At 39.4% G+C, this 25,931-nt stretch overlaps 1 gene segment (V, D, J or C); it reads right to left on the minus strand.

Annotated features, from left to right (window-relative positions):
* Positions 1 to 14,754: 14,754 nt before the first annotated feature.
* On the minus strand, positions 14,755 to 23,171 carry LOC129012410 (immunoglobulin heavy variable 3-48-like). The segment is given in 4 exon segments: positions 14,755 to 14,855; positions 19,371 to 19,507; positions 22,535 to 22,949; positions 23,053 to 23,171. Coding segments are annotated over 4 exon segments (699 nt in total).
* Between the last annotated feature and the right edge of the window lie 2,760 nt (positions 23,172 to 25,931).

Consider the following 25,931-nt stretch of genomic DNA (forward strand, 5'->3'; position numbering starts at 1 on the left):
CAAATGCTACCCTGTTCTTACTGACAAATATCTCTGGAAAGATTTAAGTAAACATACATCATAAATTGCGTGCTTAAATTAAAAGTAGCATAAGGTTCAGAAATTCATGAACTCCTTTTGCCAAAGGTACCTCCACTAGAACTTACAACCCATGGTCTCCTTCCTCAAGGACACAGACATTCTCACCCTATGACTGGATTCATCAAAAGCCCATGTATTTCCCATTTTACCTTCAATATTGTACTCCGATTCATCACATGCTGATACAGCAAAGTATTTTAGGGGATTGAAGTGCTATGTGGAAACATTCAACAGAATGTTAAAGATGCCTTCCCATTAGGTCTTCCTAAATAGCTTCTTTACTGCTGTCCACTTGGAAATTCTTTATTTTAGAAGAGACATCAGAGAAAAAATATCAGAGCCTCAAATATTGTGAAAGGGACTAATGACCATTAAGAACAAATGCAGCAGTGACTCCAGGATCGATAGGTTTACGAAGTGAAAATGAGGTGGGTTACATAAGTTGTTTTGAGAGGATTATCCTGTGCTCGTAGAATCAATACAAGGGTGGCATCACTATAGGGTTAAACAGGGAGTTGCTGGGAAGATATCCCTGTAGAAGTGATTTTTGTAAGGTTGTGGTTTCTTCTATCCAAGGCTGTGGTTAAGCAGAATCCATTTACGGTAGTTCTTGTTTTCCGGAGTATATGCATGAGAAATTTCTTCATGGTCATTCCTAGTTCCATTTGTCAGGGTGTTAACACAAGTGGTTCCATTTTTATTCTGACAACTTTCACACCCTCTTTCTAATACTACTGGTGAGGAAGTTGAATCTATGGTTGTTTGTACAGCACAGGATAAATTTTACATCCACATCCCATTTTGTCTACACAAGCTCATCATCCCCTTCACTCCTGTTGTCCACTTTCGTTCCCAGGTAGTCTTCACACAACACACTGGAGGGTTCAGAGCAATGGGAGAAGAGGAAGTCCCAACAGACACTCTCATGTGGCTGCAGGAGCCATAGCCTGAGCCCCGCCTGAGCTGCAGGGAATGAGCTTGAGGCTTGGGGCTTTTGCAGCAAGAAACACCTCCCCATTTTACAGGGGGCAAGAGAAGTACAAGGAAAAGCAAGAACAACAACAACAAATAAAAATAAATAGAATGGTTTAAGAGCAAAAGGGGCCCCAGGTCAGTGCTGATACTGATTTGCGTACTTTAGTGTCAGGAGAAGGAGAAGGGTCAGATGTGAAACCTGTGAGGTTCTACATGACACTGACCCTGGCCCTGCCTCTCTATTGGCTGTGATCAAAGTTCCTGAAGACTGGTCTAGTCAGGGAATCTCACAGAGGTTTCTGTCCTGAGTCTGACTGGAGAAGACTCACCAGGCACCCCTGAGTTTCCTCAAGGGTGATCCTGGTGACCACGGTTGAGGACTTTTCATCTTTGTAAGCATCCATCTGCATTTTGTGCATATAAGAATAGGTTCTCATATTAAAATAATCATTTAAAAATATGTAGAGATGACATTGGTAAGCACAGAATTCTGAACTTAGAGAGGTTCCCTAGAGAAATGGTAAAAAGATGAAGTCCCACACCCTGACAGGAAATCAGCCTCTGTGTGCACCTGCCTCTTGGGCTGACTCTGATCAGTGGCTCCTGAGCGCCCCCTGCAGCTGGTTTCCTCCAGCGTTCCTGCAGGGAAGTTTGTATCTGGGCCCACATTGACTTCCGCTCACTGTGTCTCTTGCACAGTAATACACAGCCGTGTCCTCAGCTATCAGGCTGTTCATTTGAAGATACAAGGACTTCTTGGCGTTGTCTCTGGAGATGGTGAATCGGCCCATCACGGAGTCTGCATAGTATGTATCACCACCAGTACCAATAGCTGATACCCACTCCAGACCCTTCCCTGGAGCCCGGCGAACCCAGTGCAGAACATAGCTACTGAAGGCGAATCCAGAGGCTGCACAGGAGGGTCTCAGGGACCCCCCAGGCTGTACCAAGCCTCCCGCAGACACCACCAGCTGATCCTCACACTGGACACCTGCAAACACAGAGACACCAAGGTCAGAAATTGCCAAACATATCCACTGTTTCTCTCACTCATGTAACTCACACTCAATCTCTCTAGTTCTCCATGAATCACATTTTAATATAGCAACAAGGAAAACCCAGCTTAGCACAAACTCCATGGTGAGTCCTGTGTGTTCAGTCCTGATCACTGAATGCAAACACTTGGGAATCTCAAGGCTGGGGCTCCTCTCCCAGAGGAGCAGGGTCAGGGGTAGGCTGGTTTTCATCCAAAAATTATGGAGACAACTAGGGGTCAGGCAGATAAATTTTTGGTGTATCTGACATTTAATGTACTTATTTGTTTCTTCCTATCATCCCTTTTTTGTATAAAATGTCAGCTGTTTACTTGTAATAAATTTTATGAGTTTTAATTAACAGATGATAAAATTCACATATTTAACATGTGCAATAGTAAACTTTGAAAAAATAATCTCTATTTTCAATGAGGTAACAAGTCAACTCCCCTCAGCATTCCTCTTGATCTTTTATATTTTTTTTGTTTTTTCCCTTTCCCTTTTTCTACCATTTCTTTATAAAACTACTGATGTCTTCATATTTCTTTAGACTAGTATTTATTTGGTAGAATTTATAAGAATGAAATAGTATATACACTTATGTATTTGGCTTATTTTTCTCAATAGAAATACTGAGAATTAAACCATTTATGTTATATGTGTTTTTTTAATAAAAATTGGTAGCATTTCAGCAAACAAATGTAGCGTAATTTGTTTTTCTATTAAGTTGCTAATTGATATTTGAATTTTTTTATTACATTGGGTCTTACTAACAAATCTGCTACTCAGTTTGGTAATGTACAAAGATGATCAATTATATAAATATATTTATTTTTACAACAACAATAACAGATAAACAAGAGAATGTGTTATTTGGCAGATTTTCTTTAGTATTTCAGATAATTGAAGTTATGAGATAAAAAACATACTTATAAACCAAAGAGTATCTGAGACTAATCTAAACAGATTTAGGAAGTTCATTTTTCCAGGACTAAGGACATGCCTGTGACACAGCCTCAGGGAGTCCTGATGATATGTATCCAGTGTGGTAGGACACAGCTTGGTTTTATACAATTTAGGGAGACATGAGACATTAATTAATATATGTAAGGTATATTTATTTAGTTCAAAAAGGCAGGACAAATTGAAGTTGGGGGGAGAGCTACCAGATCATAGGTAGGTATGAGACAAATGGTTGCATTCTTTTGAGGTTCTGATTACCCTTTAACTGAATGCACAATTTATAGGAATAGTCACATAGGCCTTAGTCTGACTTAGTGAAACAATAGAGCAAAGGGAGCAATCAGGTATGCATTTGACTTACATGAGCAGAGAAATGACTCTCTCTGTCCTCGATCTACAAAGATTTTCTGTGTGGTCAAATTTTGAAGGAGATATGTAGCTTTTAAACACCTTAACAGGTAGCATTTTAGGGAAAGAATGGAAGGTGAGTTTGCCCCATACAGTTTTCAGCTTGACTTTTCCCTTTGGCTTAGTGATATGGGGGCCCCAAAGATTTATTTTCCTTTCAGGAAAATGGAAATCTTGGGAGAAATGAGTTCTTGTAGAGAGAAACACAACCATAGTGTTAGCTAAACTGAGGCAGAAGTTGCCATGTGAAATACAGCCTATTACATGTATTGGATTGCTTAAATTCTAGGGTGGTTAACGTGTTGCCATGTGAAATTCTCAGGAACCATATGCTGAAGGGCACTGATAAAGTGAATTAAATATGGCCTGAGAAGGACTCCGTACTTCTATGTTTGAGTCCTTGTGGACAAACGGTAACCTACCTGAATAGGTGGACGAGATTGAAAACCTAACTCAGGAGTATGTACCTGAGCACCTCACCAACAGCTGAGCCTTGGCTAATTTCAGCAGCCATACCTCAACCACTCATACACTCTTGAGTGTGCAAACTGTGTTTAAATAAGACAAACATCAGCCTGTAACCAATTCGGCTGTTTCTGTACCTCACTCCTGATTTCTGTACATCATTTTAAAAAATCGATAAATCTTCTTCAACCATGTGGCTACACTGAAGTCTCTTTGAATCTGCTGAGATTCCGGGGGCTGCCCAATTCATGAATCATCCATTGCTCAATTAAACTCCTTTAAATTTAATTTGGCTTAAGGTTTTCTTTTATCAGCATTCTTATCCAATTGAATTCCTTTGTTCTAGAATGGGTGCAGTCAGAAAAATCTTATTTTCCCAAAGTGTCTGTCTGAGAGAGAAGGAGAGCCCATACTTCTGAAATGCATTCAGACTCACCTCCCTTATCTTCACTACAGAACTAAGGAATCACCCTGCAGGGGCCAGCCACTGAACCCATTATTCCAGATGCACTGGTGGAGCCCCAGAGGAAATGGGATAAAAACCGAGGTTCTCACCAAAGTTCCATTGAAATGCACCTCCTCTCTGTCGTGGAATCAAATCCTTAATCTGCAGGGCATGGTAGCAGATCTAGAAGGTGATGGTAACAGTGGAGAATATTGGAGCTGTGGGAGGGAACAACTGGGAAAAACAGGAGAAAATATACATGTTTAACTCTGTAGACTTCAATCTATTTACATGTTAATTAGGTGGAATATTTCATAGCTAAAGACCTGATCTAGAATGAGAAATGGTAGAGAGATGACACATGGAGAATGCAAAAGTGGGAAGCTGAAGTTCAAGTTCTGATATTTGTTTACTGATACTTGTCTCCTGGCATGTCCAGAACTTTATGAGTACAGAACTCCTCTAATAGAGAAACAAACTCTCACAGGACATGGTCCTCAAAATGATCTCACCTTCAAATGGCACATTAACAATCTCAAACTTTTTTGGTTTTACCCTTTGCAAGTTGAACTCCTGGTATGGTGTGTCTGTCAATATTTGCACACATTTAATTGATAAAATTATATTTCTTCTACATCTTCTAACTATTAAGATATATGAAAAGTCTAAAATTTTCTCCTTTCAAATTGGGTCCTCATCAACTCATTGGGTTAGGTAAATGCTCCAAGTATGATGGGGTATGTAAAGACACATAATAGTTTTTGCTAAATTATTTATGTTTTATTTTATTTTTATTTTCAAAAATAAAGATGAAGCCTCACTATTTTTCACAGACTGATCTCAAACTCCCGGGTTCAATAAGTCTTCCCACCTCAGCCTCTCAAATTTCTGGGATTATAGGTGTAAGCCACTGTGCCTGGACATTAATTACTTATTTTAACTTTTTAATTGCATTTTTGTTTTGAAATAAGTATAATTCAGGTGCTGGAAAAATTTTCTCCTCAGACTCCTCTGCAGCAGCTCCAGGGCTGACATCTGTGTTGAGTGGGTTCTGGGCCTGCCCTGCAGCTCTGCCCTCACCCTGCAGGGCAGGATGCTCTTTGGGCTCACAGAGCATATTCTCCCAATGTCGCTCTCCGAGAAGAAAGGGGCAGTCCCCTGGTTCACAATCCTCTCTCAGCAGCATCTAATGCTTTTGAAATCGTCTCTGGAAACAGTGATTTAACATTACTATACCCAGTAAACTGCAGGGGGATCCCAAGCACAGATTCATGAAACCACCAGAGAGTCTCTTCCCTGGGACTGTCAGATGCAAGGACACAGTCAAGATCCGTGGTGAGTCCAGAAACTTTCAGAGAACTCGTAGGAGCCTCTTATTTCTTTCAGAATTCTCTATTCAAAGTCACGGCAAATAGTATCTCCACAGAGAGAACTACATGGCTCAAAGCTCGCAAAAATTAAAACACACATGTACACACACACACACATACACACAATGTAGTATGACTGATTTTTACAGTAATTGGCTCCTGATTTTGGATTTTGCCTAGTGTAACCAAAGGTTTCTGAGAGAGCTCTCAATCAAAATTAATTTTTCCAAAGTTATGGCATGCTTGGAAGAAAAGCAATCATAGAAACAATGCGTGGTTAGTGCCATTCCAAAAAGACATTTTTTAGGGCTTTCAATATATAAAGGGGAAAAGCTGGCTAGAGGGGAAAGAGGAATTGCATGAAAACTTACATGTAGTAATGAAAAAGAAGCACATAGGGAAATAGAATATCAAGTGGTTCTCCTGCTCTAAGTATTTCAAAGATGAACAAATTGTAGCTATCTGTGAAGATATCTAACATCTTATCTGTGGATATTTTCTTAGGAATGAAAGGAAAATCAGTTTCCTGCATGGATCATCCTTTAGTTTTTTTCCCCCCTCATGACATAATGAATTGACATCATAAGATTTTATTTTCATTTCATATCTTCCCAACCTTTTCCTTTCCAAAATATTTCAGAGGAAGCATTTTACCACAAAATAAGTTTCTGGCCTTCTGTTTTTGTTTTTTTTTCTTTCATGGGTAGGACAGATTATTTCTAGATAAATAGGTCCCATGTTGTTAATATAGTTCATTGTTACCTATATTTCAAATGTTGTGAAGTCTCACATCCATTAATAAGAAAATAGTGGGAGAAAAAAGAGAAGTAAAACATAGAAATAAAAGAGGAAATAACAAACAACAAAAAGGGGAAACAATCCTGGAAAACTGATAAAGGCCTTGGAACTCTGAGGCTGTACATGAATAAGGTAAACAACAAATATCTGAGACAGGTCTCAGTCAGTTTAGGAAGTTTACTAATGTGGTTTGTCTGTGTCCCCATCCAAATCTAATCTTGAATTCTAGTCCCGCAGTTCTCATGTGTCATGGGAAGGACCCAGTGAGAGATAATTGAATCACAGGGGCAGGCCTTTCCCATGCTGTTCTCATGATAGTAAATAAATCTCATTAGATCTGATGGTTTTGTAAAGAGGAGTTGCCCTGAGCAAGCTCTCTCTAGTCTGCCACCATGTAAGATGTGGCTTGCTTTTCTGACAAGATTGTGAAGTGTCCCCAGCCATGTGAAACTGTGAGTCAATTAAACCTCTTTCCTTTATCAATTACCCGGTTTTTGTTACGTTTTTATTAGCAGCAGGAGAACAGACTAATACATTTATTTTGCCATAGTTAGGAACCCACCCATGACCATCCTCAGGAAGTCCTGAGACATGTGCCCAAGGTGACTGAAGTACAGCTTGCTTTTATACATTTTAGAGAGACATGAGACATCAATCAATATATGTGAAATGTACATTGGATTTTTCCTGTAAGATAGGACAAATAAAAGCACGGACTGCAGTTTAGAAGTAGATAAGAGACAATAGGTTGCATTCTTTCGAGTACTTTATTAGCCTACCACTGAATGCACAATTTAGTCTGACTCAGTGAATCTTCATTTTTACATAAATGATAGTGAAGAGGAAGCAATCAGCTATGTATTGGTCTCAGGTTAGCCCCAGAGGAATCACTTTGAACAGAAGGGGACGCAGATTTGCCCAAAGCACTTTCCAGTATGGCAGCCTCGTTGTCTGGAATATCACCCGAACTTCTTTGTCTCATGGCCATGAATATGAAGTTCGCAGACATGCAAAGGATGAGGTTAGAGCACAAGTTTAATAGGTAAACTAAAAAAAAAGCTCTCTGTCACAGAGAGGGGTCCCAAATGGATTGTCGTGCTGCAGTAAAATGCAAGGATTTATGTGCTCATGGGGAGACGGTATCTTATCAGCATACGGTGCAAAAACAGGACAGTGTGTGCCATCTGCATAGAGCAAAGTCTCTGGCAACCCCATCTCATGCTTTTATTATGCAGGCGGGCACTTTGATCTACTCCACACTGCCTGTCTTCTTCCACCAGGCATGTGCTAAAAAGGGCAGGAAGGGTTTTCTTGCCTGGTCCCGGGTACCTCCTCGCCGTTGCAGGCGTCCCAAAACCCGTGCAAGCTTCCAGCTTTTCTATCTTAGTGCACTCCCAGAAAAGAAAAGGAATGTGCTTATTAAGGCTCACTGTTTCTACTGCGACCCATCCTATGTATGTGAGGTTTGGTGATTACACCCAGAAACACCCTCTCTGTGGAAGAGTTGCTTATCTATATTTCACAGCCTGATTATTTAGTCTGCTCTTTGTTAGAAGTGATTTCTTTGAACTGTGTGTAATTAGAGAAGAAGTTATTTCTGAGCTGATTTTTGTTAGAAGAAAAGTTTTTTTGCCAGAGACTCTCTCATCCCAACTATCTACCTAAATAATTTCTATCTCCTGTAACACCACATTGACTCTTCTCTTTAGCTTAGTAATTTTGGGGTCTCAAGATTTATTTTCCCTTCACAGTAGGAGGGTATAAAAGGAATTTTTGTATATAATTAAGTTGCTGGTATTAGACAATTTTCATGCTGCTATAAGGACATACCTGACGCTGGATAATTTATTTAAAGAAAAGGTTTAATTGTCTCACAGATCTACATGGCTGGGGAGGCCACAAGAAACTTACAGTCATGATGGAAGGGGCAGCAAACACGTGCTTCTTCACACGGCTGCAGGAGAGAGAAGTGCCATGTGAAGAGGGAAGCCCTTTATATAACCATCAGGTCTTGTGAGAACTCACTCACTAATAGGATAAAAGCATGGAGAAAACACGTCCCGTGATTCAATTATCTTCACCTCCTTCCACCCTTGACATGTGGAAATTATTACTATACAAGCTGAGATTTTGGTGGGAACACAGAGACAAACCATATCATTGATTTCATTTTCTTTTAGAGTTTAAGTTGACTAGCTGTAAGAAAGCACAGTTTACCTTCTGGTGATTTCAAATAGGGAAAAATATTTAAAAAGAAAATCACTGAAAATGTTATTTTGGAGACATGTGCAAAGAAATATTTTAAAACTGAGTCCAAATTGTAGAAAATAATGTAAATTGAAAAACAAGTGGACAAGGTTAGAACCTAACAACAGATGCACTATAGTTTATTTTGAAAGAATATTTCTCCCTATAATTCCCCAATTTTATTGGAGACAAAATCATAGTAGGACTAATTTATTTGTAAAATAAATTTTAGGCTTATTATGCTTGGCCTGATTTTTTTGTGTAAGATGAAGCAAAAACAATCATTTAACATATTAGCTCTCTTTTTGTTGTTTGTTGTTGTTGTTGTTCGTCTGTACATAGGCTGTTTTATTCGTACATTGATTTTGCTAGGTATTTTTTATAAGGAATCTAAGGGTAAGATCTTTAAAAGCGCCAAGCCCAGTGAACACTTTATCTGTACCATCAGATAGCTATATGGATTGGTTTACTTTTTATTTTTTCAAGTATCCAAGAAAACTTGGGTTTCCTAGGCCTGTGAGAAAGCAAAATTATTTACTTACTACAGCTCAGGGCCCTGTTAATAAAAAAAAAAGGTAAAATGCCAGTTTTCCAAAGGGGCTTATATCAGCTGTACAGCTCTTCATTTTATAAAGTAAATCTGAAATATGTCATTCAACTTAAAGCCTTAGTAAAGTGACCATTGTCTCTAATTGTGCTCTGTTATGGAAGAAAGCAGATTTTTATCAAACCTATGCAAATAACTATTTTGATGTAAGAATACTTACAGTTTCCAAATTTTGGAGAAATTATGTAGAGAAGAAGAAATTATGATTCTAATTTTTCTCAGTAGAGTATAGTATACTCAATTGTTAAAAACTGTGAATAGCTTAAAAGACAAAGTTTTCTTGATTCTGAAAAACAAAACAGAAGTAAATAGCAAATGCTTTAAAGAATGTCATAAAAATTATTTCAGTCTCCTTTTCATTCAGTTCATGCAATTACATCCTGTCCTGCTTGATATTAGATTAACAATCATCATAAATGCTTCAGGTCTCATGAGAGTCATGGAAGTTTTTCTCTCTATACCAATGGCACAATTTATAAAATTGTCAAAACTGTATATTGTATATTTAAGAGTACTACTCAAAGTTCTATAGATTATTATAAGCCACCTGATAAAGAATCAAAGTAAAACAACAACTGTGAATGACCGACCTTTTAGAATAACCCTGGTTAAAGACAGAATTGAGGAGAAAATTTGGTTATTTCTGTGATAAACAAAAATTTTAAATTATAATCATGAGTACTACTGATAAAATATACTAAGACATATAAAAATCACTTGAATCTAATAGAATTTTGGAACATATACTCTTTACATAAATATATTCAAATTATATAGTCCACATTTATATAAATATAGTCCAAAGTTAATAACCATTGCAAATTTGACATTACTTCCTGTATAATTTAACTGTACCAAATAAGCTAAATGTGTTTCTTTTCAGGGTGTTCAAATGACTGAATTTAGAATTTTATTTTGTGAACTTTGTCAAGTATCAAAAGTTTACAACACTTGATAGTACAAAATAGGATTACAGATTATTGTAAAATAAGTTGTTTATTTAGCTACGTGAAAACTCAGTGATTTCTAAAAAAAAGAAAAAAATATTTTTGAAAGAGTAGAATTGATTTTCTAAAATATAACCCCTTAGAAGAACAGCATGAGAAAGTTAAAACTGTCAATTCTGAAAAATAAATCTATTAAATTATGATTACTTTTACCATAAAAATAATTTGCATAGATCTTTTATACAATTTTATCTGTTTTTTAAATTTAAATGTGGATTAATTCTTCAAGAAACCCTGGTCCATCTGGCACAAGGGCCCAGACGCTAGCCTTGCATTAGTGTGCATTTAACATTAATGTTTAATTTATAAATAAACTCTGAACTGATTTTATCTCTCAAAATTAGCTTTTACAATCTTACAAAGCCACTTCTTCTGTAATAGTCCCTGCGGCTGGGGTGGTTAAGTAGTTTCAATTTCTGGGCTTGTGTCTTGAGAGTGTGATTAATTTTTCTTGTCATTTTCTTCCAGGTCTGTAGATGGGGCTTTAATTGCTGTCAGTGTTTAAGATTTAGCTGGACTTGGTGTCCGTTTTATTTTTTATTTTATTTATTTATTTTTTCTGAGATGGAGTCTCACTCTGTCACCCAGGCTGGAGTGCAGTAGTGCAATATCTGCTCACTGCAATGTCCACCTCCCCGAGTTCAAGCAATTCTCTCTGCCTCAGGCTCCCAAGTAGCTGGGATTACAGGCACCTGCCACCATGCCCAGCTAATTTTTGTATTTTTTAGTAAAGATGGGGTTTTGTCATGGTGGCCAGGCTGGTCTCTAACTTCTGACCTCAGGTAATTTGCCCACCTTAGCCTCCCAAAATGTTGTGTGTCCTTTTTAGACCTAGGAGTCAAAGCTCAGTAAAGTAGCAGCACAAGGACTTTAAAAGTTATACAGATAGTTATATGAATGTCATAACATTAATTTCTATTGTCTTAAACTCTCAGTATTACTAAGTAGTTGAAAAACTTAATAACACTTACATAGGAATTATTTCAATGAAATTTAAAATTTGTCTCATGCCAGTTACCAAATAGCAAAAATAAAGCCTTCTGCATTGTGACTGTTTTTCCCTATGGGGAACTCCATGTACATAACCTTCAAGTCAACTCTAATGAAAAAAGTATTTGAATTAATTAGACCTAGGAAGAATGTGTCTTGGATTACAAGTGAAGGTTTGGTTTCATAGAAAAATTTAGACAGTTAAAGAAAAGCCAAGAGCACTGAATATTCTATTGAAAGAAAACATTTTATTTAGAACTTTAAGATAAAGGATTTTTAGCATCAGGAAATAATAGCAGTCAGAAACTAACAACAGTTAGAAGTTAACTCAGAGGCTAACTGCTGTAAGAAAAACAATGTTAAAGGAGCTGACGAAAAAGTTGAGATCCTCTCAAGCCTTCTCAAATGGAAAAAAATAAAAATGGCAAGATGCAACAAAAGTTAAATTTTTGGGTTAAAAAAATTATATTACCTTATAATTTTATTGAATAAATCAACACTTTAAGACAATTTTGTCGTTCTAACCAATCTTCAGTGTGTTAGTATATTTTCATATGAAAGCCAGATCCTTATAAAGACTATAATAAATTCTTCCCTTTCAATTATAGTCAACTTGATAATATGAAGTTTTTTTAAGAAGTTAGCTTTCTACAAACCTTATTTTGACTTACACAAACCGTTTATGGCATACTTGAACATCTCGTTTTATTCTAAACATTATTCTTTCATAAATAGTCACTTTTATATATAAAAAGTTATCCTACAAAATTCCTTCTCATATAATTTTTTTTTATTTTAACCTTTCTTACCAAAAGTACTTCTCTATGTCTAGAACTTTCTTTAAACCTCTCATTAACTGGGTATGTTTATGACATTTTATATTTAACCTTTGAATTAAATAAATTATTTTTCTAAAAACAAATGTTTTCAAAAAATATTTTCTTATAGTATGTATTTTTAAAAAGTTTTCCTTATAGTATATATATTTGGAAACAATTAGTAATGTCATAAACATTTATGTAATATATATTAGTTCATTAAACTTTAGATTTTTAAATTGTAGAACAAGTTTATTTAAATGGTTTATTTTATTTCATTTACCTAATTTATTTTTTTAATAGCTTACCTAGAATATTTATGAAAACTGTAATACTTGTCCTTTAAAGTTTTTTACATATTAACCATGTTTATAACCCATGCAATTTAGATGTTTACCTAAGTAAAACCTTATGATTAAATAGATGATTATTTTTCTAGTAGCTAAGTATTTACCTATTTTTTATTAAAACAACAATACTAAACATATTGTCAAATTACAAAGATCAATCTGGTTTTAACTAGGTTTTTAATTTTATAATTTTATAATCTTAATTTTAAACAGCAGGTGTTTAAAAAAAGGGTTAGATGTAAACAGTGATCGTTATCTTAAAACCAGTAGAAAGGTCCTGTAAACTGGAAAACAAAATATTTTAAAGCAAAAAACATGTCTTCATCTTTCTTTATAAACTTCACCAAAAGCTTATTACATGCTGTTACTATTCTAATTCTTAGTAACTCTAATTCATAGTGAGAAAGCTAAGATTACTTAATTTAACATAGCATGACTTTAAGATTTTAAATTACTGATGATAATTATGAGACTAAATTTACCAAATTAATATTTGTAAAGCAATGTAAAATTTAAAGCTGACTATACAAACACAGATGTACTTTTTTGTTTACAAAGTGTTTCATTAAACAGACTTAACTTGATTGGTGGTCTTTGACATACAGCTTAATTAGATGACTGGCCTTGGATCGGAGGCATTTAAGAAAAAGGGCCAAGAAAGCATGCAGTTTTTAGGGCATAAACTACAATTGTTTATGGAAATGTGCAAAGAAATGAATAGCCTTCTATAGTGATGATCATTTCCTGCTAGCTGCCCTTAGCCACCCCAACGTAGCTTTCAAAGCCACCCCTAACATTGGAGCTTTTTTCATTCACTATTGCACACACCAGGAATGAATCCTCTCACAGTGCAATGTAATTCTGGTAACATCCGAAACCAAAAACATTACATGATACAAGAAAGCAGAGCTTTATACCTGAGAAGAATCTACCAATGTTTCTTGAAACCACAAAGGAAGGAGAAAAACTCCCAACAGGTTAGTGGCAAGATCCAAAAGGAAACACCCTTCCTGCCCCAACCCAGGGACCTGATGTGGAGCCGCCTGCTAAGGGAGCAGTGGTGTCCTCAGTGGCGCCTGGTGTCCTGAGCATCCACTGGTGTCCTGAGTGCCCCCTGGTGGTTGTGAGGGACCCCTGGTTTACTGAGCACACCCTAGTGTCCTGAGAGCCCCTTCCTGTCCTGAGCACCTCCTGGTGTTCTGAGCGCCCTCTGGTGTTCTGATCACTCCCTGAAGGTCCTGAGCGCCCCCTGGAGGTCCTCAGCACCCCCTGATGTCCTGAGGGCCCCCTGGTGGTTCTGAGCACTTCCTGGTGGTTCTGAGTGTTCCCTAGTGTCCTGAGCGCCCCCTGCAGTCCTGAGGGTCTGCTGGTGCTTCAGAGCACACCCTAGTGTTTGAGTCCCCTGGTTTCCTCAGTGCCCCCGGATGGTTCTGAGAGCTCCCTGGTGTCCTGAGCACTGCCTGGTGGTTCTGAATGCCCCCTGGTGTCTTGAGCACCCCCTGGTGGTTCTGAGTACCCCCTAGTTTCCTGAGTCCCCCTGGTGTCCTGAGCATCCCCCCCACCAGGTTTTCTGAGCCACCCCAGGTGGCTCTGAATGTCCCCTGGTGTCCTGAGTGCCCCATGGTGGTTCTGATCACCCCTGGTGTCTTGAGTGAGTCATGCTGATTCTGAGCAGCCCCTGGTGTTCTGAGCACCTTCTGGTTTCCTGTGCACCCCCTGGTGGTTCTGAGAAGCATCTACCATGCAGGGAGGTTTGTGTCTTCCTGCAGGCAGGTTTGTGTCTGCGCTCACACAGATGTCCCCTCACTGTGTCCCTCACAGTAATAAACGGAATTTTCCTGAGCTCTCAGGTTAATCATCTTAAAAGAGAATCATCTGAAAAGAGTGTCTCTGAGGACTGTTAATCTTCTTTGTACTCAAGGAGAGTCCCACTGAGAACTTCCACTTGAATTACTGATGTTATCACCCACACCAACCCCTGTCATGAAGCCTGCTGGACGAAGCTTATGCTGTTTTCAGTGAAAGTGAATCCAGAGGCTTTCCAGAAAAGTCTGAGAATTCTTGGTCTGTAGTATTTCTCTGAGAGACTCCACTAATTAACTTCACAGGGGACCTCTGCAAACACAGAAGCAACAGACTGAGAACAGCCCCCACGTGGAGCAGCCACAGCTCACCCAGCCTGTTCAACAGGGAACCTCAATATTGAGAGTGATGACAAGTGAAGCCCAGATCATCATAGACCCGATGGTGTGGACACTGATGAAGGGCACAGATATTGGGTGGCTTCTCACCAGGACCTGCAGGAGAAGAGGGGAAGAGCTGCTTTTCATTAGCACGGGAGAGGCCTCATTTCCATGTCTTTCTCCCTGGGGACATGTGTGTTCTGCTCAGCAGGGCTCATCCAATCTATATCTCTGGGTTGCAAGGAGGGCAGGGTCAAAGGATTTCTGGGACTGGATGTTCAGGGTTGATGTGTCCATTGCTCTTTCTTTTTCTTTCATGTGGACCCTGTTAGGGTATCTTTATAGTATCAATGTTTATCAACGAATAAGTACAGTAAACAAATAAAAATAAACCTTGCCCAGAGGAAATGGACATCTGCCTGTAGGCTGTGCAATTCGAGCTGTAAACCACTGTCCTCTACAATAAAGCAAAGTCTTCAGTTAGAATTTTAAAAAGGCAGATCTACAAATTGTCAGAGCTGGAGTCCATAATTACTTCTATCCAGAGCTTATTTTGCCACATAGCTGTTCAGTTTCAAATGTATGTGCTTGTCTGAGGAAAAAGTTAATGCGGGCACATGTGGGCTTATCTGAAATGAATACAGAATCTTACAGGAGATTTGGGAGTGCCTTGTTTCTTCAATGGGCTCTTGCAGTTGAATGTTGCATCTGAGAATACCAGCAGGTCCATATACTTTCAGATGAAAGCCAATAACACACATCTATTCCAATAACACACATTTTCCCTTCTTCCTATTTCGTAGCTTTTAGGAAGTGCCTCCTACACTGACACTAGGCCCAGGTATCTGACTTTTCCCCCTAGAGATCTAAAGCAAACAGGATACAAGCAGAGACTTGGGAAGTGCATGCAGGAAGTTATTTTCTTTTTCTCAGCTAGAGTCCCTGCAAAGGCTTCATGATGAAGGAAGCTGAGGTCAATGAGGGAGTGTTTAAGACATTGGTCTTAAAAATCGTGATGTCAGAGGCTTCAGATTGCTCTACTGTTCTTGTCTTACCCTCTGCCATTGTCCTTTAGTTTTCCTGTGTTCTCTTCAGATAGAGTCTGTGCATTTCTACACTTCCATCTTTAATCCAGAGCCATCATCCTGGTTACAATGGATTGTGCAGTGCGGGTAAGCACTGCCTGTTCTGACAATGGAAACCTGGAGACACAGTCAGCTTCCTCTTCTGGCCTATGATCTTGACCAGGCATCTTTAGGCGAAAAGCTAATTTTGGGTGATTACTCCCTTTTGTGTTTTCAGCACACGTGGATTATTTACTTATATCTTACCTCTATTGGCTAACTTTACTCATTTCTACAATTATGGAAGAATGGGAGAGAAATCTGCAATGGGAGATTTGTCTTCTTTCACATAGGATAAGGTTCTGGAAAAGTCCTTTCCTGTAGAAGCTTTTGAAGAAGGCTCGTGATATGTTTCTCAGTAATTAATATCTGCAATTTTGATCTATAGGAAATGTCTTTGGAATGTAGATTTTAGAATCTTGAGGTTTCTGGAAAGAAAGTCCAGAAAACTTAGAAGTATAAGACCCTCTGGAACTGTCACATTTACCGAGTCCACATCTGTCTTCAGACGTCTGTAGTGCTTACCATGTAAGTGCCCTCAACAGCTTGTGGCTTCTGCAGCTTCTGCTCCAGTTAAGCAGGTGTCAACTGCCATTCTGGACATGCCCGTCTCTCCAGTTTTTGTAGTGGATAATATTTCTGCAATTTCTTTTATTTCATAGATTCCATAAAGTATTGACATCCAAATTATGCAGATTACTTTTGACATAAAAATGAGGGTTATGAATTTTATAATCTACGTTTTGGAGCATAAACCAAAAGTGCAATCAAACCTCACCTCTGATGTGTTACTGGAGGCAGAATTCTGATCCTATTACATATAAGTGTTACCTGGCATGACATCAATGAACAGGCAAGAAAACAGAGTAAGGACATGGCACAACACGTATGAACAAGTCTCAACAATTTTAATTTTCTTCTGAAGAAGCCGAAGTTGTGAAAGTGAAATAGTGTGACTTGTCGTGTCTCAGGTGATGTTGTCTTCTGAAAAGTATCTCTAATCCTGGGCTGGATCCTGTAGGTGCACCTGGGCTCCCTAACCTCAAACAGCAACTTTTATTTCTTAAACACAAGACATTCCAATGAGAAAGCTGTTCTCAGGTGAGCTGCCGAGCAGGGAGGAGTAGATGGAGGTGTCTTTGGCTTCCCAGAAATCACTGAAACTTGAAGACCAAGGCTGCCTCTGAGGGACAGAGATCCACCTATAAGTACATCACATCAGCTCTGTCTTCAGGAATCTTTGGCTGTGTGAGCAGATAAGGAATGTGATATATTCATTTCTGCTAACGCAGTGTGCTTCAGAAAAAATAAAATTGAAAATTTAATAAAAAAGTTTTTTTGCCATATTAGGGAAGAGAACCTGTAAAAATCATGGGAATACAAGTGCTGACTTCAGAGCTTGCAGAAGGAGCAAGTCTACAATTGAGAGAAGGAAGTGCCCTGCCCAAGGAAGCAGGTACCCTAAGATCATCCCCTGAGAACTGCCCTCTAGATGCCATGTGTCAGTGGAACCTGAGCTCGTGCCTGGGATGTTAAAAGTAGTGTGGGGAGCAGAGCACAGCTCAATTCATCCTCCTTCTGTGACCTAGGATGTGGCCTCTTCCTCTGAGCTTTATTCTAATAAGGTGTTAATATAAAATAACAGCAGTAACTTTACCTGTAACCTTTCAAGTATGACCAGTCTTGTTCAGACTTGTTATCACTGTTGTTGACCAAACTCTTAAATATCATAAAAATACCTGTGTGACCCATCACCTCAGGGCTCAGATGACCACATTACAGAGAGAAGCCCTGTTTTATTTCTGTCACAAACATGGTGTTAGAACTGGAACATATGTGTACCTTGTTATATATTTTATCTTAATTATGTTAAATTGGATAAAATTAGAATTGGTAAATTACACTTAGAAATTTAGCTGAGGAGATATCTAAGTAAACTGTTGATGGTGTGTCTTCATTTCTTTTTGCTTATCATAGTATAATGTGACAGGAGAGAGATAAAGAGGAAATTATTGAGCAACATGCAATCAGCTATTTTATAAATAAAGGAGGTTCTCACATCTTCTGGAAACCCCATACATTTTTTAAAAAGTTAAGTAACTTTAAGACATATTTCTACATTCTAGATACATGACTAATGTAAACTTAGGTTTAAGTGCAAAAAGAGATAACACGGAAGATGAAAGTTCTGCAGCAGGTCATTTTGCCAAATAGGCAGCTTTAAACTAGTTTGTAATTTAACCTAAATATTCAAAATATAAACTCCAGAGGGATTCAAATATAAAATTATAACATTTCAATATTTGATGACTTGTGCAGAGAAGCTTGAACTAACATTATTTCGTTGAGTCATAACTCAATAACAAAAGTGTGTCCAACGGTCGACCTATTCATGCGGCTGCTTGAGTAAATAATTTCTACCTACTCTGCTTGGGAGTACTGGAACAACCCCACTTCCTCTAAAACCTGGGGGTCACTAAGAACAGAGACTAAAGTTTGAATATTATGAAGTTTTGAGAGACCCACAATTACTCACTAGTCTGATTGTTGAGAGTGATCTCTATGAGCCTAGTCTTGAAGAAGGTATTGTGGTTGTTTGTTATTATGAAGATATAGTAACGAAGAGACTCAAGGAAAATGAAAACAAAACAAAACAAAACAAAACAAAACAAAAAAACAGGGGAAGGTAGTCCAGAGGAACAACATAAAGGTTCAGAAACTGACACAATGAAGCATATGGATTACCTGGCAGAGAATTTAAAGTAAATATTAGAAACATGTTCAATGAGTTAATGGCAACATGCAAGAACAATGTGAAAATTTTAACAGAGATAAAAAATTTAAAAGAGGACTAAACAAAAATATTGGTGTTGAAGAATACAATAACTCAGCCAGAAATTTTAAAAGAGAATTTTAGAGCAGACTAGATCAAGTAATACAAAGAAACTGTAAACTCAAAGAAAGTCTACTTGAAATAATAGAGACAGAGAAGAGAAATAAAATGGAAGAAGTGAAAAAGAATAAGGGACTTGTGGGTAAGGAACCCCATAGAAAATTAAATTATGCACTTGAGTTATACAAAAGTAAGACAAAGTGGGTAATGAAGGGAGAGAGAGAGACAGAGACAGAGATTATTCAAAATAATAGCAAAGAATCTTTCCAAATTTGGAGAAGAGAAGCAAATATTCATCCACAAACCAGAAGCTCTATAAATTTTAAATAAGATAAAATCTGACACAGTTTAAAACCACATTGCTAAAAATGAAAGAGCTTTTAGAAAACAGAAAGAAAAAAAGCAGATTGCTTAGCACAAGGTTTTCAGTTCAGAAGGCACAGGGATTATATTCAATGGTGTGTAGTTTAATGACAGGTTCTTTTTGAGAAATGTGTCCCTGGGCAATTTCATCATTGTGCAAGCCTCAAGGGTGAATTTGCACAAACCTACAAGTAATACCCTATTACACATAGGCTATGTGGAATAGCACAGTGTTCCCAGACAACTAACCTGTACAGCGTGTTACTACACTGAACACTGCAGGAAACTGAAGCACCATGGTAATGTAACGCCAAAAGTTCTTGCCTGAGCCACGCCAAAGATTTGGTGTGGCAGCAACCTGCAGTGAGAGAGAGACATGGATCGGACTGAGAGAAAAAAAGCTGTAGGCTTTATTAAGCAGAGTGACAGTACAAAGCTTCCACAGCGTGGAAGGGGTCCTGAGCGGGTAGCCAGTGTTAGATTTTTCCATAACCTTTTAAACTCTTTAAGGTGGGAAATACGTGCGGCGGGAAGATGTTACCTGAGCAAGAAACAAAGACAATTAACACGTCTCAGATCTTGAGGAAAATCGGAATTGTAACTTAAGTTTGATCTACTTTATGGCCTTGCAGCGGCATAGCAAAGGAGACAGGATCTCGCGGGATTTTACAAATTGTGTTTACAGGGAATTTGAATTGGGAGCATAGATAAGGTCTGCTGGTCACAGAAATACAGACTTAAAAGCCTGTAATGTTAAAACATTCCTTTTAGTTTCAGGGGAGGGGGAATGGAGAGAGGGAGAGAGGACACAGGGAAGCTTACAGCAAAATTTTTGCTGTTTATAGCTTTCTTAGGGAAGAAAACACATGCATAAATTCTGATGTTAGGAATATTTTAAGCATATATCTTCAATATTATCCATCCAGGACCAAAGTAAGACCTGATGCAGGAAATGAGTGAGTTTCACTGCTTTCTGAGCCTCGACTCAACCCAGGAAGCCCAGCTGACACCTCCTCTCAGAGTTTTCTGCTTAGAAAACCAATAATAACACAAATGTTACTGGAAAGGGATCCCAATTGGGGCAAATCTACAGAATAAAAGGAAAGCAAGTTTATTAGGAAAGTAAGAGAATAAAGAATGGCTACTATATAGGCAGAGCTGTGGTATGGGCTGCTGGTTGTCCATTCTTATGGTTATTTCTTGATTGTATGTTAAACAAAGAAGGATTATTCATGAGTCCCCTGGGCAATTCCCGAAGCTGAGGTTTCCTCCACTGTTTAGTTTCTAGGGAAACTTCCTGATGTTGCTATGGCATTTGTAAACTGTCGTGGCTCTGTGGGGAGTGTCTTTTAGCATGTTAATGCATAATACTTAGCATATAATGAGCAATGAGGACAAACAGAGGTCACTTTTGTCACTGTCTTGGTTTTGGTGGGCTTCGGCCAGCTTCTTTACTGTAAACTTTATTAGCAAGGTCTTTATGACCTGGATGTTGTGCAGACCTCCTATCTCATCTTGTGAATAAGAATGCCTTGACTTACTGGGAATGCAGCCCAGCAGGTCTCAGTCTTATTTTTCCTATTCCTGATTCAAGATGGAGTTGTTCTGGTTCCAAAGCTTCTAACACAAATAATGTAAGAAAAATATTTATAATATGAGCATGGTTATATTGCCAAATATAAAATATCATAATCACAACAATCAATTTTACATGTCATCTTGACTAGACCACAGTCTCAACTACTCAATCACACACTAGCCTAGGTGTTGCTCCCATGGCTTAACACAGGTGTTAGTAGAGACTGACATTATTTTCTCCCAGTCATGAAGTCACAAAGAGTGTTTTAGATAATCTAGGTGGTGCTGATTCAAAGACAGCATAACAGAAGACCAAAGGACTCCGTGGTAGATGGCAGATGCAGGTCTTCCCAGGAATTCCAGCCTGTCTTTCCCGATGTCCAGCAGTATTGACCTTAGGCTGCCCAGGCAGACCCTATGATTACTGTCACCCAGAGCTCACAGCACAATGGAGTGTCCATCCTCAGCTTGTTGTAACCAAGCGAGTTAGAGAGAAACACCACACCTTGAGACAAATTCAGGAGTCCTTTATTAGCCGGCGACTGAGAGATGGCTAATGCTGGAAATTCTCTCGGCCCCGAAGAAGGTGCTAGATTTTCTTTTATACTTTGATTTAGAGAGGGAAGGAGGAGCCTAACTGTAGCATTCTAACAGAAGCAAAACAGGCAAAAAAATTAAAAGGACAAATGGTTACAGGAAAACAAACAATTCCAGGTGCAGGGGCTTTAAATTCATCACAAGGTGATAGGTGTGGGGGCTCTGGGTGTTATCTGCTGGATACAAATGCAGGGGCTTTAGGGTACTATCACCAGCCAAATTCCTGGGAACTGCAGACACAGCTTGCCACAGTACCTTATCAGTTAATTGCACTCTTTGATATGCTAGGAGTCAGCTTAAACAAGTTAAGTACTTCAGGAATGGGGTGGGTGAGGAGCCCTTGATGTCTTGCAAATGAAGGAGCTAAATGGAGTCCTTTCTGGCTTTCTGGGAGAGTCTATTCATGTTAAAACAAGGTAAGTTATCACAAGCTCTCCTCAAAGTCACAGGTGTGAGTCCAAACTTTGTGACAGTGTGAGAAGCATAAGGTCAGCTCTACATCAACATCCCATTGGAGAAAACTAGTATTATTCCCTTCATGACTAATGCCTGCTTCATTTTCCAAACGCATCCATGCACAGAAGACAGCAGGATTTTCCAGGCAATGGTGAGTGAGAAAGTCCCCTCAGCCTACCCAGCTCCTGCAGACCTGAGCCCTGGAATTTAGACTACAGAAAACACATCCTCTGTTTTCAGGAATGAGAAGAAGAAAGGGATCTGTGAAAATCAAGTCTACCGGGAAGGAAAATGGATTAGCAGAAAGGGAGTCAACTGAATCAGTCTGAGTCAGATGTGCCCAGTTTTACAAGATGAAGGCAGATAGCTGTGAAAACCATCAGGTTTTAAGGACCCTGACCCTGTGTGAGCCTCTCTCCTGGCTCCCATCAGAACTCAAAGCCTGTTCTAATCAGAGATTCCCATGGAGGTCTCTGCCCTGAGTCTAATTGGAAAACACTCTCCAGGTTTCCTTGGGATTCCTCAAAACTCTCATCCTGTTGACCATGAAAGGATTATTTCTGCCCCCAAAGTGACGCTGTGGCTTCTGTGTAGGTGAGGATGTGTCCTCCTGTTAAAAAAAAAAAAAAAAAAAAGACACAAAAAGAAAAAAAAAAAAGGTTGCATTTAGAGACATCAAATATTAGTACAGGATTGCAAATCTGGGGAAGTTCCCTGGGGAACTTTGACAATGAGGCCGCTCCAGGCCATGACAGGAAGCCAGCCCTTAGCAGCACCTGCACCTGCCCTGGAGACAGCCCCGTGCACAGTGTCCTGGCGCCCCCTGGTGGTCATGGGAACCCCAGCAGGGAGGTTTGTGTCTGGGCTCACACTGACTTCCCCTCACTGTGTCTCTCACACAGTAATACACAGCCGTGTCCTCGGCTCTCAGGCTGTTCATTTGCAGATACAGTGAGTTCTTGGCGTTGTCTCTGGATATGGTGAATCGGCCCTTCACGGAGTCTGCATAGTATGTGGTTCTACCACTGTTACTAATGTATGAGACCCACTCCAGTCCCTTCTCTGGAGCCTGGCGGACCCAGCTCATGTCATTACTACTGAAGGTGAATTCAGAGGCTGCACAGGAGAGTCTCAGGGACCCCCCAGGCTGTACCAAGCCTCCTCCAGACTCCACCAGCTGCACCTCACACTGGACACCTGCAAACAAAGAGACACCAAGGTCAGAAAGTGCCACACATATCCACTGTTTCTCTCACTCATGTCCACACACGCTAAATCTCTCTAGTTTTCCATGAATCACCTTCTAAAATAGCAACAAGTAAAACCCAGCTCAGCCCCAACTCCATGGTGAGTCCTCTGTGTTCAGTGCTGATCAGCAAGTGGAAATGCCTTAGAGTCCCAGGGCTAAGGCTCCTCTCTCAGAGCTGCAGGGTCAGGGTTGGGTTGGTTTTCATCAGTAGAGGGAGGGCCCTATTTGCATGTCTCCTACTATATAACAAGCTCTAGGGTGGGACCCTTGAGGAGTAGGCTGTACCCAGATAAGAAGACAGTGCCCTGCAGAAGTTTGCTGGCAATGATGGTATTTGGAAAATATACTGTCTTATTATGAAATTGTGCTGTGATAAATACTTTGCACTAATCACCCTATTTCATTTTAAATATTCATGTAAGCTATGTTCCGTAGGAGACAATATTTTCTCCATTTATGGGTGTGGAAGAAAACCCATACATGGAGGGGGCTCTGTATGCATCTAGGAGCTCATGTCTGGGATGAGTGAACACTGGTATCTGGCCCTGTGCTCCTCATCACTGGCTCTGACTTCCCCCTGAACCAACTCCAGGACAAAGCTGGACGTGCCTCCTGTGGTTTTCAGAACCCACTTTCCGTAATAAGAGCATGTGTGGTTTTGCTGCCCTCCAGCACTCTTCTGAAAATATGGAGAGAACTAGGGTCCAGGCACACTAATTTTCAGGTACTTCTGACATTTAACTTATTTTTTCTATCTTTCTATTACTCCTTCCTTGTCTAAGTTTCCGTTTGTTTGCTTGTAAGACATTTTATGAGGCTTAATTGAAAGATGATAAACTTCACATATTTAAATGTACAACTAATAAAAATGATGTAACTGCCATCATTATCAAGAAAGTGGACAAGTGAATTCTTCTCAACATTTCCTCTTGTTCTGCTGTATTCCTCCTCCTCTCCCCTTCCCTTCTTCTACCATTTCCCCAGGTAACTGCTTATCTTCATTATTTTACTTCAGATGCATTTTTATTTATCAGAATTTATAAAAATGAAATTGCATAGTATATATTGTTATTTGTTTGGCTTATTTTACTCAACATAAATACTTAGATATTTTACCTTGTTGCTCTATCAGGCATTAATTTATTATAAATGACAGGTAGTATTGCAGTGAACACATTTACCATAATTTGTTTTTCTATTAAGCAGCTTAACAATATTTGTCTGGGCGGCAAGCCACCCAGGTGCCGAGGCAAGAGAGTGAGGGCATAAGCTGTTCCAGTGTAATGAAGAAAATATGTAAAATAAGAATAGTTATACTAGAAATAGATTGTAGATATGATTATATATGAATATCATTAATCATCAGTTTGTAGCATTACTCTTTATTCCAATATTATAATAATCCTTGCTCTACAATTATAATCTAGGAAAAACCAGGCCGTACAGCGATAGGAGCTGAAGGGACATGATGAGAAGTGACCAGAAGACAAGAGTGTGAGCCTCTGTCATGCCCGGACAGGGCCGCTAGAGGGCTCCTCGGTCTAGCGGTAGCGCCAGTGCCTGGGGAGACAACTGTTAATTAGCAGACCTTAGTCTAGCGGTGGCGCCAGTGCCTGGGAAGGCAACCGTTGCTTAGAAGACCTGGAAAGGGAGTCTCCCTTTCCCAGGGGGAGTTAGAGGAGAATCTGCTCCACCACCTCTTGTGGAAGGCCTGACATCAGTCAAACCCGCCTGCAGCCCTCTGGAGGCCTGACAGTCTCCCTGTGATGCTGTGCTTCAGCGGTCACACTCCTGTTTCACTTTCATGTTCCACTCTGTACACCTGGCTCTGTCCTCTAGATAGCAGTAGCAGAATTAGTGAAAGTATTAAAGTCTTTGATCTTTCTGAGAAGAGCATAGAAGAAATAATGACATAAGCTGTCCTCTCTCTCTCTCCGCCTCGGCTGCCAAACAGGGTAGGGCCCCCTGTCTGGTGGACACGTGACTCATGTGACCTTATCAATCATTGCAGATGACTCACACTCCATACCCTGCCCCTTTTGCCTTGTATCCAATAAATAACAGTGCAGCCAGGCATTCGGGGCCACTACCAGTCTCCGCATCTTGGTGGTAGTGGTCCCCCGGGCCTAGCTGTTTTTTCTTCTGTCTCTTTGTCTTGTGTCTTTATTTCTACCATGTCTCATCTCTGCACATGGGGAGAAAGATCCACAGACCCTGTAGGACTGGCCCCTACATATTTGCATACTTTTTTTACTCTGTGTCTTATTAAAAAATCTTCTACACAGCTTGGAAATGTACATAGATGAATAATATATTTTACTTATGTTTTACAACAACAATATCAACAAAAATAGATAAACAGAGGAGCTGGAATTTTGGAATTTTTTTTTGAGACGGAGTCTCACTCTGTCGCCCAGGCTGGAGTGCAATGGTATGACTTGCAAACTCTGCCTCCTGAGTTCAAGCTATTCTCCAGTATCAGCCTCCCGAGTAGCTGAGATTACAGGTGCCCGCCACCATGCCAAGCTATTTTTTTTTTTGTATTTTTAGTAGAGACAGGTTTTACCATGTTGGCCAGGGTGATCTCAAACTCCTGACCTCAGGTGATCCACTTACCTTGGCCTCCCAAAGCGTTGGGATTACAGGTGTGAGCCACTGCAACTGACCATTTTTTAAAAATAATACTTTAGATACTTGAAGTTTTAAGATAAACAGCAAATGTGAAATCTAGGGAGAGGCAAGTTCTTGAAGAGAGTAACAAAGCTAGGGTATGAACTGAACTGAGGCAGAGTATGGCCTGTAAAATGTAGGCTATTACAAGATGAAAACACACATATATATTGGATTGCTTGAAGTCAAGTGTGGTAAATGTGTTGTAGGATGAATTTCTAAGGGATCACAGACTGAAGAGTTTTCCTATCCTATTGAAT

Source organism: Pongo pygmaeus, chromosome 15 (genome assembly GCF_028885625.2).
Source record: "Pongo pygmaeus isolate AG05252 chromosome 15, NHGRI_mPonPyg2-v2.0_pri, whole genome shotgun sequence".
NCBI classification, from domain to species: domain Eukaryota; kingdom Metazoa; phylum Chordata; class Mammalia; order Primates; family Hominidae; genus Pongo; species Pongo pygmaeus.